We start from the raw sequence: 15,376 nt of genomic DNA on the forward strand, positions 1-15,376 counted from the left end.
GAGGAAACAGAAGAGCTCCTACGTGACTGCTTAGAGACAATGGACCGATCCGTATTTAAGAACTCAGCGACCAACTTAAATGAGTATGCCACCAGCGTCACAGACTTCATCAGCAAATGTGTGGACGACTGCGTGCCAAAGAAAGCAGTACGTACGTTCCCCAACCGGAAACCATGGCTCAATCGCGTGATTGACTCACTACTGAAGGACAGGTCTGAGGTGCTCAAGTCAGGCGACCCTGACCTATACAAGAAATCTAGGTACAACCTCCGCAAAGCCATCCGAGATGCCAAGAGAGAATCTCAGACCAAGCTAGAATCACAGACTAGCGTTGCAGACATTCGGCGGTTGTGGCAAGGCCTAAACAACAAAACGGGCTACAAAGCGAAGCCGAGCAATATCTCCAGCAGCAGCACTCCCCTCCCCATTGAACGTGATGCATTCCATGCTTCGTTCGTGCAGGAAAACAACGATCCACTATCGACTGCCCCAGCAGCTCATAACACACCCATACTCATCCACCATTCAACAAGACCACCATCATACTGGTGCCAAAGAAGAGCCAGGCAATGTGCCTTAATGACTACCGTCCGGTGGCCCTGACTTCAGTTGGAATTAAGTGCTGCGAGAGGTTAGTCATGAAGAGCATCACCTCTAATAGTCCCAGAACGTCTTGATCCACTGCAATTCGCATAACACCGCAACCGGTCCACAGCAGACGCATCTCTCTGGCCCTACACTCATCCCCAGAGCATCTCGACAACAAGAACTTACATCAGACTCCTGTTTATTGACTACAGCTCCGCCTTCAACACCATAATCCCAGCCAAGCTCCTATCATAGCTCCAAAACCGAGGATTTGGCTCCTCACTCTCCAACTGGATCCTTGACTTCCTAACCCACGGACCACAATCAGTAAGAATAAACAACACCTCCTCCACAATAGACCTCAATACCGGGGCCTCGCATGGCTGCGTACTTAGCCCCCTACTATACTCCCTGTACACACAAGACTGCGTGGCAAAATTTTGTTCCAACGCCATCTACAAGTTTGCTGACGATACGACCATAGTGGGCTGGATCTTGAATAACGACCAGTCAGAATACAGGAGGGAGATAGAGAACCTAGTGGAGTGGTGCAGAGACAGAAATCTGTCCCTCAATGCCAGCAAAATTAAAGAGCTGGTCATTGACTTCAGAAAGCAAAGTACTGTACACACCCCTGTCAGCATCAACGGGGCTGAGGTGGAGATGGTTAGCAGTTTCAAATTCCTAGGGGTACACATCTCCAAAAATCTGTCCTGGTCCACCCACGTCGACGCTACCACCAGGAAAGCACAACAGAGCATATACCTCCTAAGGAAACTAAGGAAAACCGGCATGTCCTCATTAACTGTTATCAACTTTTACAGGTGCACCATAGAAAGCATCCTATCTGAACATAGAACATAGAACAGTACAGCACAGAACAGGCCCTTCGGCCCTCAATGTTGTGCCGAGCCATGATCACCCTACTCAAACCCACGTATCCACCCTATACCCGTAACCCAACAACCCCCCCTTAACCTTACTTTTATTAGCACACTACGGGCAATTTAGCATGGCCAATCCACCTAACCCGCACATCTTTGGACTGTGGGAGGAAACCGGAGCACCCGGAGGAAACCCACGCACACAGGGGGAGGACGTGCAGACTCCACACAGACAGTGACCCAGCCGGGAATCGAACCTGGGACCCTGGAGCTGTGAAGCATTTATGCTAACCACCATGCTACTGCATCACAGCCTGGTAATGGCAACTGCTCGGCCCAAGACTAAAAGAAACTTCAGAGAGTTGTGAACGCAGCCCAGTCCATCACACGAACCTGCCTCCCATCCATTGACTCCATCTACACCTCCCGCTGTCTGGGGAAAGTGGCAGCATAATCCAGACCCCCCTCACCTGGCTTACCCACTCTTCCAACTACTTCCATCGGGCAGGAGATACAAAAGTCTTAGAACACGCACAAACAGATTCAAAAACAGCTTCCTCCCCACTGTTACCAGACTCCTAAATTACCCTCTTCTGGACTGACCTCATTAACACTACCCCCCTGAATGCTTCACCCGATGCCAATGTTATGTCGTTACATTGTGTACCTTGTGTTGCCCTATTATGTATTTTCTTTTATTTCCTTTTCTTTTTATGTACTTAATGATCTGTTGAGCTGCTCACAGAAAAATACTTTTCACTGTACGTTGGTACGCGTGACAATAAACAAACCCAACAACCCTCGCTCCACAGAATGCAAAGACAGAACCCACAAAAATGTACAAATTGATCACTGTCTTTTCACTTGTTAAAAACATGTCTGTATGAATAATTTCTGAATTGATGAAATCCAAGCCGAACCTCTTGTCAGAATGACTGTGGAGATCGTCAGTATTGTGATGTGAGTTTTGAGGTGAGCAAACATGGAACTTGCTGATGAGCAACGAGATGGAAAGATCAGCCGATAACATCACTGTAGCACAGGCCAGAATGAGCCAGTCCAGTGCAGGAGCAATTAACAAGATGCATAAGCTGTCATTCAGCATATCTCACAGAGTCTCAGTCAATTTCAAAAATATAAGTTAAGTTCCTTATTTCCTCTCACACAGAATCAAGACGTATTGCTGTAAATTCAGGTGAGTGAAGTCCGCTGAGTCCCAAGTCCAATATCAGTGGCTTTGTCTGGCAGGAGTCCGTTCTTTGTCCTCTTGACTTTCTGAAGGCCAGCCTTGAGAACAATGATGGTTAGAATTACCAGCATGTGACCAGTTGCAGCCATTATATCAGACCAGTAATGGTCCATTTTGAAAACCAGAATTTAAACAAGAGAACATGGAAGAGGGATAGATTTTCAAGATTTTCTTGCTATGTCCCTTGTTAGCAAGGCAATTTATATAGCTATTTTTCTACACAATTTCTTTACAACATCATCAATTACATCATCGTAGATAAAATCCTGTAAAGACGCACACTAAATTGTCAATATTGCTGAACTTGTCAAATGTTCCTGACTCATTGTACTTTACAAATAATTTTTAACTCTTTTCAGTACAGGAAAATAATGTTCAAAGGATGCGTTTGTGATGAGTTTGGTAAAAAAATATTTTCAGAATTGTTTCTACATTTGGAAAGGTTCCCTGCAAACCATCACATACAAGTCTGTACAAACCAGCTGGTGGTCTCCAAAGCACAGAGCTCATCATTATCGATGAAATGAAAGAATTGTTTCACTTCACCTTCAAAAAGACTATTGTCTATTTCTTTTTGGTAGAATTTGCTTAACTTACTGCATTGGGTTTAAGCATTTTCATCGAAACCTCTTGTCAAAAAGCATGCACAATAAGTCAACAGTTTTCTTCTGAGATTCCCTTCTACTCTGCAATTGCACCATGATTGTGCCACAAATAGCATTGACAATTTTAATGGTGATCTCTCCCTTTTAAATAATCTTTATTCGTGTCACAAGTAGGCTTACATGAACACTGCAATTAAGTTACTGTGAAAATCCCCTAGTTGCCACACTACGGTACCTGTTCAGGTACACAGGAGAAGGAGAATTCAGAACGTTCAATTCACCTAACAGCACATCTTTCGGGACTTGTGTGAGGAAACCGGAGGAAATCCATGCTGACACTGGGATAGCGTGCAGACTCCACACACAATGACCCAAGCCTGGAATCAAACCTGGGACCCTGCCACTGTGAAGCAACAGTGCTAGCCACTGTGCTGATTCCCAGCCCCCAAACTCACGCTTTGATGTGTCTCACTCTGGATGTGTCTCCCCTGCCTCACTGGGAGTGTTCTTGTTAGCACATGGCACACGGAATAATCCTGAAATTACTATCTTTTGGGGTCCTGCTTTTTCATTTATTTCCTAGCTCCCTATATTCTGCTTGCAGGAGCTCATTCCTCCTTTTACCTGTGCCTTTGGTACCAACATGGAACTTTAAAAAAAAAAAAATTTAGAATACCCAATTCATTTTTTCAATTAAGGGGCAATTTAGCGTGTTCAGTCCACCTACCTTGCACATCTTTGGGTTGTGGGGGTAAAACCCGCGCCAACATTGGGAGAATGTGCAAACTCCACACGAGCAGTGACCCAGTGCTGGGATCGAACCTGGGACCTCGGCGCCATGAGACTACAGTGCTACCACTGCGCCACCGTGCTGCCCTCCAACATGGAACTTGACCTCTGGTTGTTCATACCGCTTCCCTCAGAATGTCCTACAGACCAGTCATTTTCAAACCCAGGGTTGCACCCGTGGGAGTGTCGTGGGGCCATGCCTCGTGGTGTTACTGATCGCGGGAAGTAGTGCTCAACGGCTGCGACTAGCTTTAAAAATGTCGTCTGCGACCGATTTTCAGAATACCAGCTGACTCACGGGTGCGTGTGCCCCTTCAGCAGTGCGCAGGCCCGGAGCCCAGCGGGGCAGACCGCCTCTCCTGTCGTTAGTGCACTGACCCAGGAGCAGATGTAAAAGAAAGAAAATTAATGATGTCTTCCTGCCTGGGGTGGCGGCAGAGAGCAGGTCACGTGCCCCGTACAATGATGTCACGTGCCCTGGGCTGAAGAGGAATTCCTCAATTTTGTTAGCAAGCAAACAGGACTGAAGAGTTTAAAATAGATTGTTTCATAATAAGGAAGAGAGGGCCAGAATCTCGCTACCAAATCTGCTGGAGAGTTGCTCAGGAGAATCCACAGCAGGCAAAGCAGTGCTAGTGTGAGCTCCAGGGCCTTTGGTGAACAGCCCATTAAGAAGAAGCTGAAATCGGGAACAAAGCAGTATATAGATGATTTTTTAACGTATGGCTTTATTAATTGTGCCAATGTAAATCAGGATGTGAAACCCATGTGTGTTATATGCAGGGAAGTACTGGCAATTGGAAGTTTAAAACTCAAAACTTCAAAGGCATTTGAAGACTAAGCATGGCGAGTTTGAGGGCAAACCTCCTTGATTTTTTTTCAATGAATGCAGTGAGAACTTAAATGGTCAGCTGAAGTCCTTAGCAGAAATGTAACATTGAATGGCAAAGCAAGTGAGATTGTGAGGACCGAAGCAGGCTCACCTGTCACATTAAAGGTAAGCAAAAACGGCGGATTGCGAAGGTCGGCTGGCATGGGTCGCGAAGGTCAGCCAGTGTGGGTTCCGAAGGTTGGCCGGTTGGTAGAAATAGGTCCTAGGCAAAAAAGTTTGAAAAACAGTGCTGCAGACTTTCAGTGGCATCCTTGATCCTGGCACCAGGGAGACAACATACCATCTTGACGTAAGCAAAACTAAAAGCAAATTACTGCGGATGCTGGAATCTGAAACAAAAGCAGAAAATGCTGGAAAATCTCAGCCAGTCTGACAGCATCTGTGGAGACAGACCTGAGCTTTTGTGTCTGGATGACTCAGCTATTCTCTATCCTGGTGACACGTCTGCGGCTGTAGAAACACCTATTATTCCCCTTATGATGGGATTCCCCCATCACTATTGCTCTCCTTTTTTATGTCTCTCCTCTTGGCAACTGAGTCACTCATGGTGCCACGAACATCAGTCTTGCAGCATTTCCAAGAAACCACCTCCCCAGCATGGTCAGCTAGCCTTCCATCATGTGCTATGAAGGTTTACTTGTACAGCTACAGCGCCTGTAGAACTATGCCCCAAAAAGGTGAGGCACTTGGGAGAGAAATGAAGGGCAAAAAGTAATGGATTCAGTCAGCTTTGACAGGCAATGGTTTGTTGTTTTAAAGTGACTAAAGTTACAGTTATCCACTTTTCCCATGTTTTAACTCCTTTCCAAACCGTTCAGTTCCATTGCTGGGGGTGAATACTACTTTAAGGATTGCATGTGGAAATAGGACTTCCCTATTTTTAGTTGAAACTGAATTTGTGTTGGTCTATTTGGCTTTGTGAACTTTTATCAGTGAACAGCAGAGGGTTTTGTGATCACTCTGTCTTTGCAAAAGCGGTAAGAAGTCTTACAACACCAGGTTAAAGTCCAACATGTTTGTTTCAAACACTAGCTTTCGGAGCACTGCTCCTTCCTCAGGTGAATGCCGGTCCAATGCCGGCATCTCCACATCTTTGCAGAGGCAGCTAGGACATTGCACAGAGCAGTGCAACTGGCATCACTTCCTGTGAGATGAAAGGGAGAATTGGTCAGCGATCCTCTTCCTGATTGCTCCATGGTGACTTTTGCTAGCAGAGAGTTTGTGTAGACATGAGAGAGGGCAGGATTGGGGTTTGTTGCAATGTCCTCACAATCGAATGCCCCACTGACTCTGCTGGCCACTTGGGCATGGCACCGAGCAGCAATTGTTGCAGATGGGACCATATTCCAGAAAGGAATGATTCCCCGTGGGAGGGAGGATAGATAGAAAATGATGGAAAAAAAATAATTTCAGGAAGCTGCTGCACAGTAATTGATGAGCAACTTCAATTGTGAATGAAGTGATGAGCATATGTAATAGGAGAGATTTTCCAGTGATGCTGAATGAATATATTATGTGTATATAAAAAACATAAAATATTCCATTTAATTGTTGCCATAAACAATTAAGCCAGAGAAACAGCAGATGGCCAATTCTAACATTAAACTTTGCTGGCAAAATGGTTTTGTCTGCAGTTTCCCATAAGGTGGGTTTCTGACTTTTAGCTGTATCATTACAAAGATGGTAAATTGAGCATCTCCCTAGAAAGGAGTAAAGGGAAAGAGTCAAACAGGTGAGCCAACGTGAATATGTTGTTATGGCTCATTGATTAAATAGTGCTAATGGAAAGGACTAAGGAATTAACTACCTCGTTGCTACCTGTGTGGGATATCGGGGAGCTTGCATTGAGGGAAAGAAGGCAGTGCTTGAATGGAGAAACCTGGGATAAAGTTATTTTTCCCCTAAATATTACTGGACTGGAAAACTTTTTTTGGCTGGTCACGTGAGGAGGGACATTTAAGCTGAACTCCCATTTTATGCCGGTGTTTTGGACAGTGAATCAATCTAGGCTGTTCAATATTTCAGCCTTGTTTGTTGCCTGAGAAAAAACTCAGTTACAATTAAATCCTATTTTTTGTGCTTAAGTAATTAATTGCTGCTTATAGTTGCAGAGCACTCGCCTCTCTCCAATCCCTGTGAGTGATTTCAACAGCAGCAGCAGCTCTTTTCATCCAAGGACCAACTACCCTGAAGACATTGCTCCGAATTCACAAACAAGACCAGGTAGCAAATACGTTTTTACGTTTAACAGCTATTTCAATACTTGAACAAAAATTGGAAATCTGAGCTAAAACTAGCAAATGCTGAAGACATTTAGCAGGCCAGGCAGCATCTGTGGAGAGTAAAATGTTTCAGCAGTAGTATATGAAATGAAAAATGAAATGAAAATCGCTTATTGTCACGAGTAGGCTTCAATGAAGTTACTGTGAAAAGCCCCTAGTCGCCACATTCCGGCGCCTTTTCGGGGAGGCTGGTACGGGAATTGAACTGTGCTGCTGGCCTGCCTTGGTCTTCTTTCAAAGCCAGCGATTTAGCCCAGTGTGCTATAGCTATACTTAATAGTATAATTATTTCAATATTTCACTACTGGTTCAAAATATTACCTTGAGCCAAAAGAAACTTGTCAAGATGAAAAGCATAACATATCACATTTTCTCTTTCAAATGCTTATCAACCTGCTGTGCATTTCTATAAAGAATGTGCTTGTAAGTGCTGTACCAGCATTTGTTATTTTAAAAAATATTCTTTATGTTCTTAATTGTACCTGGTGCTTTCCCCACATTCCGTAATGGTGATGCATGCAAACTCTAATGTTCACCATCTCATGTACAGTGGCTCTGCCAGTGCATGCACCTTTCTGTCCAGTTTCCCTGCTATCACATGCAGCCCCTGCACATCACCCAGCAACCTCGATAATCCATGAAGAGATAAGAAAAATATCAGCCACGATTGAATGGCGGAGCGGACTCGATGGACCGAGTGGCCTAATTCTGCCCCTATGTCTTATGGTTTTATAGCATTCTTGACTAAATGGGGCCCTGCTATGCACCTGATTCTGCATCTGTGACCATGTAGCCTTGCTGAGCATTGATGAAATGTGTCCATATAGAATGGCTAGTTAAGACCTTGGACTGAGTTGCAAATCTTGAATTAGGGGTGGTGGGGGGGCGTGGAATCACACTATTCCACCAGTAATCAGGTGGCAATTTGACATTTGTTTGGGTGCTACAGTGATAAGTATGCACCATGTCATCTCGGGTGAACTGGTGCTTGTGCATTGATTATTTACTGATAGGTATATTCATTCCCATATGACTGCCTGAATTTTTCCAAAATATGATTGAAAAATTATTTTAAAATATTGCCCATTTTACATAATTTCCTTGCAATTTTATCGGGACTCTGAGATTTCAGATTGAAAATGAAATTATTTACTTTTCACTGCACCAATGATTTAATTAAAATATTTTCCCTTGGGCATGATGGCACAGTGATTTAGAGTAGTACAATATTGGCCTGTGTACACATTCCTCTCTGTAGCTAACTCCTGATTTTGTGACAATGTTACAATGAAGTAGTCAAGCAAAGCTGGGCATTTTTGCTTCCTCTTAAGGAGAACATGTGGGCCATATTTTACTGTGACACACCTCCATATCTCTTGGTTAATTATAGATTAGCATAATCAGAAAGAAAACTTGAATTTAAACCTCGGATGTAAAAAGACTAGCAAGTAAAGTTAAAGAAAACCCAAAGATGTTTTACCAATATATTAATGGTAAAAGGTTAGTTGAGGGAAAAAATGGGATGTATCAGATATGAAGAATTGGGTGTAGATGCAGAGGCTGTGGGAAGTGTTTTGTCTCTGTGTTTACAAAGGAAATGGATGATGCAGATGAAGTATTCCAGGAGGAACAGTTGAGATATTGGATGGGATAATCATAAAGAGAGGAAGTACTCGAAGGGCTGGAATCCTTGAAAGTTGATCAGTCGCCAGAACCAGATGGATTGTTTTCAAGGCTACTGAAGGAGGTCAGGTAGGAGATAGCAGATGCTGTGAGGATGATTTTCCAATCCTCACTAGATACAGGGGAGGTACAGGAGGACTGAAGAAATGCAAATGTGGTTCTATTGTTTGAAAAGGGATAAAAGGAAATGCCAAACAATTATAGGCCAGTTAATCTTATGCGGTGGTGGGCAAATTAGTAGAATCAATCCTGAGATGGGATTAACTGTCACAGAAAGGCATGGACTAGTCAGGGATAGTCAATATGGATTTGTTAAAGGTAGGTCCTGCCTCACGAATTTGATAGAATTCTTTGAGGAAGTGAAAACGACAAGAAGTGTTGATGAAGGTAGTGCAGTGGATGTTGTGTTTATGGATTTTAGCAAGGCGTTTGACAAACTCCCACATGGCAGATTGGCGAAAAACGTAAAAGCCAATGGGATACAGGGTTATGTGCCAAATGGGATAAAAAGTTGGCTTAGTAAAAGGAACGAGAGGGTAATGGTTGATGGCTGCCCTCGCAAATGAAAAGTTGTTTAAGTGATGGTCCGCAGGGCTCGGTACTGGGACTCTGTTTGTGTTATATATTAATGATTTGGACGTGAACGTGGGAGGCACGATTGGGAAATTTGCATACAACACAAAGATTGGCTGAGTGGTGGACGGTGTAGAACATAGGAACACAGGGAATTAGGAGCAGAAGTAGGCAATTCAGTCCTTCGAGCCTGCTCCTCCATTTAATCAGAACTCTTCCTGATCTGAAACCCACCTCCCCATCTGTTGCCCATATCCTCTAACCTGTTTTTTAAAATCAGAATTATATCCATCTCTTTGAAACCAATTAATGACGCCGATTCCACCGCACTATGGGGCAGCGAATTCCACAAATTCACCACTCTGCGAGAAGTAGTTCTTCCTCATCTCGTTAAGAGGATAGCTATAATCGCCAAAATTATATAGATGGGTTGGTGAAGTGGGCGATAAAGTAGCATATGGATTTTAACACCGAGAATGTGAGGACATTTAGGGAGGTCAAACAGTTATATACACAATAAATGGGTATATACTAAGAGGGGTAGATGAAGTGAGAGACCCTGGCGTGCAGGTACACAGGTCCCTAAAAGCAGCAGTTCAAGTAGACAACGTTGTAAAAGCATGTGAATGCTCCCGTTCATTGGCAAAGGTATAGAATATAAAAGTAAGGATATAATGTTGGAATTGTGTACAACGCTGGTGAGGCCACAACTGGAGTATTGTGTGCAATTTTGGCCACCACATTACTGGAAGGAAGTAATTGCTCTGGAGAGAGTGCAGAAGAGGTTTACAAGAATGTTGCCAAGGTTAGAAAAGTAACTACGAGGAGAGATTGGATAGGTTGGGGTTATTTTCCTTGGAACAAAGAAGGCTGAGGGGTGACTTAACTGAGGTATACAAAACCATGAGGATAAGAGATAGAGTGGACAGGATGAAATTCTTTCCCATGGAAAATTCTAGAACCAGGGGACATAGATTCAAGATAAGTAGCAGAAGGTGTAGAGGGGACATGAGGAAGAATTCTTTCTGCAGAGGATAGTGGGAATCTGAAATTTGCTGCCCGAAGATGGTGGAGGCAGAGACCCTAAACTCTTTTTCTTTTAAAGTACCTGGATCTGCACCTTAAATACTGTAAGCTACAAGGGTTATGGACCGGGTGCAAGAAGGTGGGATTAGAAAGGGCGCCTGGGTGTCCTGTGGCTGGCACAGAGATGATGGGTCAAATGGCCTCCACCTTTGCTGTGACTTTTCTATGGTTCTATGTCAAAAGCAGTTCACAGTGAAATAATTTGTAGTGCAGTCACCGTTGTATTGCACGGAAATGCAACACTTACTTTCTGCAAAATGAAGAACCAATAACACAAATAGCAGTGAGATAAGAGACAAACTAATCTATGCTTAGTGGTGTTGTTTAAGGGACAGATATTGTCTCGGACTTCAGAAAAGTTTCTTGCACTTCTTCAGATAGTGCCTTGGGATCTTTTGCGTTCACATGACAGAGAAGTCAGGACCTTGGTTTAACATCGCATCTGCAAATATACCACCTCTGACAGTACTGCACTAATATGTCAACCTAAATTACACATCCGAACGGAGTGGGGCTTAAACATACAACTGTCTGACTCCTGGACCCTCTCACTGAGAATCAACCTCCCTGCCTCTAATACCTGGATGCTCCTATTGCAGCAAGAACTATGTACATAGTCTGACTAGGGTGCTGTGTCTGAACTAACAAAAACAAAGAACAAAGAAAAGTACAGCGCAGGAACAGGCCCTTCGGCTCTCCAAGCCCATGCCGACCATGCTGCCCGACTAAACTACAATCTTCTACACTTCCTGCGTCCGTATCCCTCTATTCCCATCCTATTCATGTATTTGTCAAGATGCCCCTTAAATGTCACTATCATCCCTGCTGCCACAACCTCCCCCGGCAGCGAGTTCCAGGCACCCACTACCCTCTGTAAAAAACAAAACATGCCTCGTTCATCTACTCTAAACCTTGCCCCTTAAACCTATGCCCCCTAGTAATTAACCCCTCTACCCTGGGGAAAAGCCTCTGACTTTCCACTCTGTCTATGCCCCTCATAATTTTGTAGACCTCTATCAGGTCACGCCTCAACCTCCGTCGATCCAGTGAGAACAAACCAAATTTATTGAACCGCTCCTCATAGCTAATGCCTGTGGTGATACGCATCACTGTAGATACACAAGGGGTTAATGTAAGTACACATAGACTGGTTAGACACTAGAGGGAGCACCAGAGACATGACACACAGACACTCAACCAATAGAACAGTTAGATAGGACACGAACAATGGGCATTCACGATACACACAGAGGTGACACTACCACTAGAGAGCATTACACCAACCCATATATAAAGGACACAGCACACACGATCTTCCTCTTTCCAGTGGAGACACTCAGTGAGTACAGACACAGAGTTGATTCAATATCACACCCACCATGTGGATTGTAGCAGACTGGTTTGTCAGTCTGAGTAGCTATAGAAGGATTAACAGTAGTGGCGTACCCGAGTAGGAGAATTGTAAATAGTTCAATAAACGTGTTGACGTTATCTCCACGTCTGAACCTTCCTTTGTCAGAGTGCACATCAAGGAAGCCGCTTCTGCTACGCCAAGAGCATAACATGATATGGTACACAGGAGTGGCTGTTTCAATCCGTATAGTTACAACTCAGCAAACAGTGACAACCAGCAACAACACCCAGGCAAGATGTTCGGGCTTCCGGTTCCGCAGCAGCTCAGGTACCAAGGCAATCTCAGTGAAAACTGGCTTCGGTTCAGGCAGAGATTCGAGATCTACCAGGTAGCGTCTGACTTAAATGGCGTGGCGGATGCAGAAAAAATAAAGCTTCTACTCACCATCGTGGGTCCAGAAGCAGCTGAAATCTTCCCGACCGTCAAAAACTCAAAGGGGCAAAACAAGAGCGATTTCCAGGCAGTCCTGTACAAATTCTAAGAATTCTGCGAAGAGAATACAAGAAAAAACGGTAAAAGAAGCACCAAATCTCACCACGAGGTAGGCTTGCAGCAGAAATCTGCAGTTTCGAATTGCAGCCATCTTGGCAAAGGTGCTGCACTTGCGCAGTTGAGAAAAAGGCCCCAAGTAAAGGAACAGCGATCTGAGCATGCCCAATCGCTTCCTACGACCTACATCACACGGGTCATGACGTCACAGGCCCCGGACCATGCCCACTTAAAGGGGAAATGTCCCAAAAAACGGAAAAAAAAATGTAAAGCCGTAAGACAAGATTCTTTCACCTGGAATGACAGCACAATGCCTGAAATTAAACCAGTAGCTGAAAGTAACCTCCGCAGAACCCGGCAACAAGCAGTTAGCACCGCCCAAAGAGATGATACAGTCCTTGAAGACTATGACTCAGACCGTGAAGTCTTCTTTTGGACATCGCGAGCCCAATGCCAGCTCCGACACAAAACGTGATGATATGGTCTTGGAAGACAACGACTCAGACAAAGCTTTCACCGTGGGAGGCTACCCCAGTAACAAATCCGAACCACAACTAGACGTGTTGTACATTCAAGACCCTGATGACGAGTTCTTCGAATTTGAGGATCTTCAGCCCAGCATATACGACATCCTGACTCGTGAGTGCAGGATTATGCTGCGGCTTGACAACGAGAGACAGAGAGCGGTACAAGCCCACAGAGAGCGGCCTGCTGCCACACAGAGAGTGGTCCACGCACCACAAAGGGTCCCAGCCTCTACACAGGAAGCGATGAAAGACTCAACAGCGAGACAACTGCACGTCTCCACACAAGAAGTGACACGAGTGACACAAGCCTCCACAGCGAGCTCGTGGATAGCCTCCACGATAGAAGCAACGCAAGACTCCAAAGCGCAGTCCTTGCATGAACAAGACCATGAGGGTCCAGCAACCTCCTCTGAGCAACCAGCAGCAGATGATGCAAGTCTGCCATGCTCAAGTGAACAACAGAAAGACTATGACAGTCTGCCATGCTCAAGTGCACAGCAAGAAGACTCTGACAGTCTACCCAGCTCCAATGAACAACAAAGCGACGACGACAGTCCACCCAGATTGTTTGAGCCACCAGAAGAAGACTCTGACAGTTTACCCAGCCCAAGTGAACAACAAAAAACGACTGAGGCTCTATCCACTGTATGTGAGACAAGTGACGACAGCATCCCACTTCCCATGCAAGATGTGCAATGTGACAGACCTCAGCTAGTGTGTACAGAGGCACTTGACGATCACAGTGAGACCACTGGTGACTCCGGTGACGCCACGTTACTTCAAACCTCATTCGCTCGAGCCTCTCCATAAGCAAATGCATTCCTAAATGTTTTGACTCCAGACATGGAGCATCAAGAAATCTCAGCCGACTCCAGTGAACCTGCTATGACTCCAGACGGGGAGCATCGACAAACCAAAACTGACTCGGGTGAAACAGACCAGACTCCAGATGGGGAGCAACCACAAGCCAAAGCTGATTCAAGTAAGCCGGACATGACTCCAGAAGGGGAGCGCCGCAAACTCAGTGACGGCACGCTCAAGAAAACAGCAGACGCCACAAAGCACGCTGACACGATTAACTGTGTGAAGGACTCGTATTATCCACAGACTGTGGTCCTTGAGCGCAGCGAACATGGCAACAAAACGGACCGACACAACATCACGACCTATGAAAACCATATCAAAGACAACGACACGACGCGTACCAGAGGCAACATCGTCGACAGCAAGCACGACAAAGATTACACCAATGGAACTAAGACTGGTACGACATGGTACAACTCTGCCCATGAGAAACACTGTTACTGCTCAGCTCAGTACAATGACATACCATGGCAGGACGATGCATCTTCCCAATTCACGTGTGCTGCACTACCAACAGGCAACCTGGCTTTCAGGACAAATGCCATCCAACATCGCTATCACAAGCATCGGAAGAAAAAAAGACTCCAAATCAGACATCAAAGTGATTTGACCACTTCTTGGTTCCTTATGCACAGGGACACTGATGGTGTTCACAAGGACATGCCACCATCAAAATCATCAACTCACCAACCCAACAAGAAAGACATTTGACCATGATAATTGATGGGTTTTGGACTCACACATATGATTTGGACTTGTTGTTTAGTGATCACTGTTCTCATAACTTGTTTTTTTATGTTCAATTTTCTTTAACAGTGTACAGAAAATATGTAACACGTAAAAAGGGGGGATGTGGTGATATGCATCACTGTAGATACACAAGGGGTTAATGTAAGTACATGTAGACTAGCTGGACACTAGAGGGAGCACCAGAGACATGACACACAGACATTCAACCAATAGGTCAGTAAGATAGAACACGACCAATGGGCATTCACGATATACACAGAGGTGACACTACCACAGGGGGGCATTACACCAACCCATATATAAAGGACACAGCACACATGATCTTCCTCTTTCCAGTGGGGAGATTCTGAGTACAGACACAGGGTTGATTCAATATCACACCCACCATGTGGATTGTAGCAGACTGGTTCGTCAGTCTGAGTAGCTATAGAAGGATTAACAGTAGTGGCGAATCCGAGTACGAGAATTGTAAATAGTTTAATAAACGTGTTGAAGTTATCTCCACGTCTGAACCTTCCTTTGTCAGAGTGCACATCAAGGAAGCCGCTTATGCTACGCCAAGAGCATAACAAGACAATGCCCTCCATACCAGGCAACATCCTGATAAATCTCTTCTGCACCCTCTCTAACGTCTCCACATCCTTCTGGTAGTGTGGCGACCAGAATTGAACACTATACTCCAAGTGTGGCCTAACTAAGGT

General features: G+C 44.8%; 1 protein-coding gene across 1 annotated transcript in view; it reads left to right on the forward strand.

Annotated features, from left to right (window-relative positions):
- LOC119964477 (MAP kinase-interacting serine/threonine-protein kinase 1-like) overlaps positions 1–15,376 on the forward strand; it is a 133,481-nt gene that overhangs the window by 23,276 nt on the left and 94,829 nt on the right. Inside the window, 1 exon segment of the mRNA XM_038794023.1 lies at positions 7,113–7,230. Coding sequence (XP_038649951.1) covers positions 7,113–7,230 — 118 coding nt within the window.

The sequence above is a fragment of the Scyliorhinus canicula genome, chromosome 4, assembly GCF_902713615.1.
Source record: "Scyliorhinus canicula chromosome 4, sScyCan1.1, whole genome shotgun sequence".
Taxonomy (NCBI): Eukaryota; Metazoa; Chordata; class Chondrichthyes; order Carcharhiniformes; family Scyliorhinidae; genus Scyliorhinus; species Scyliorhinus canicula.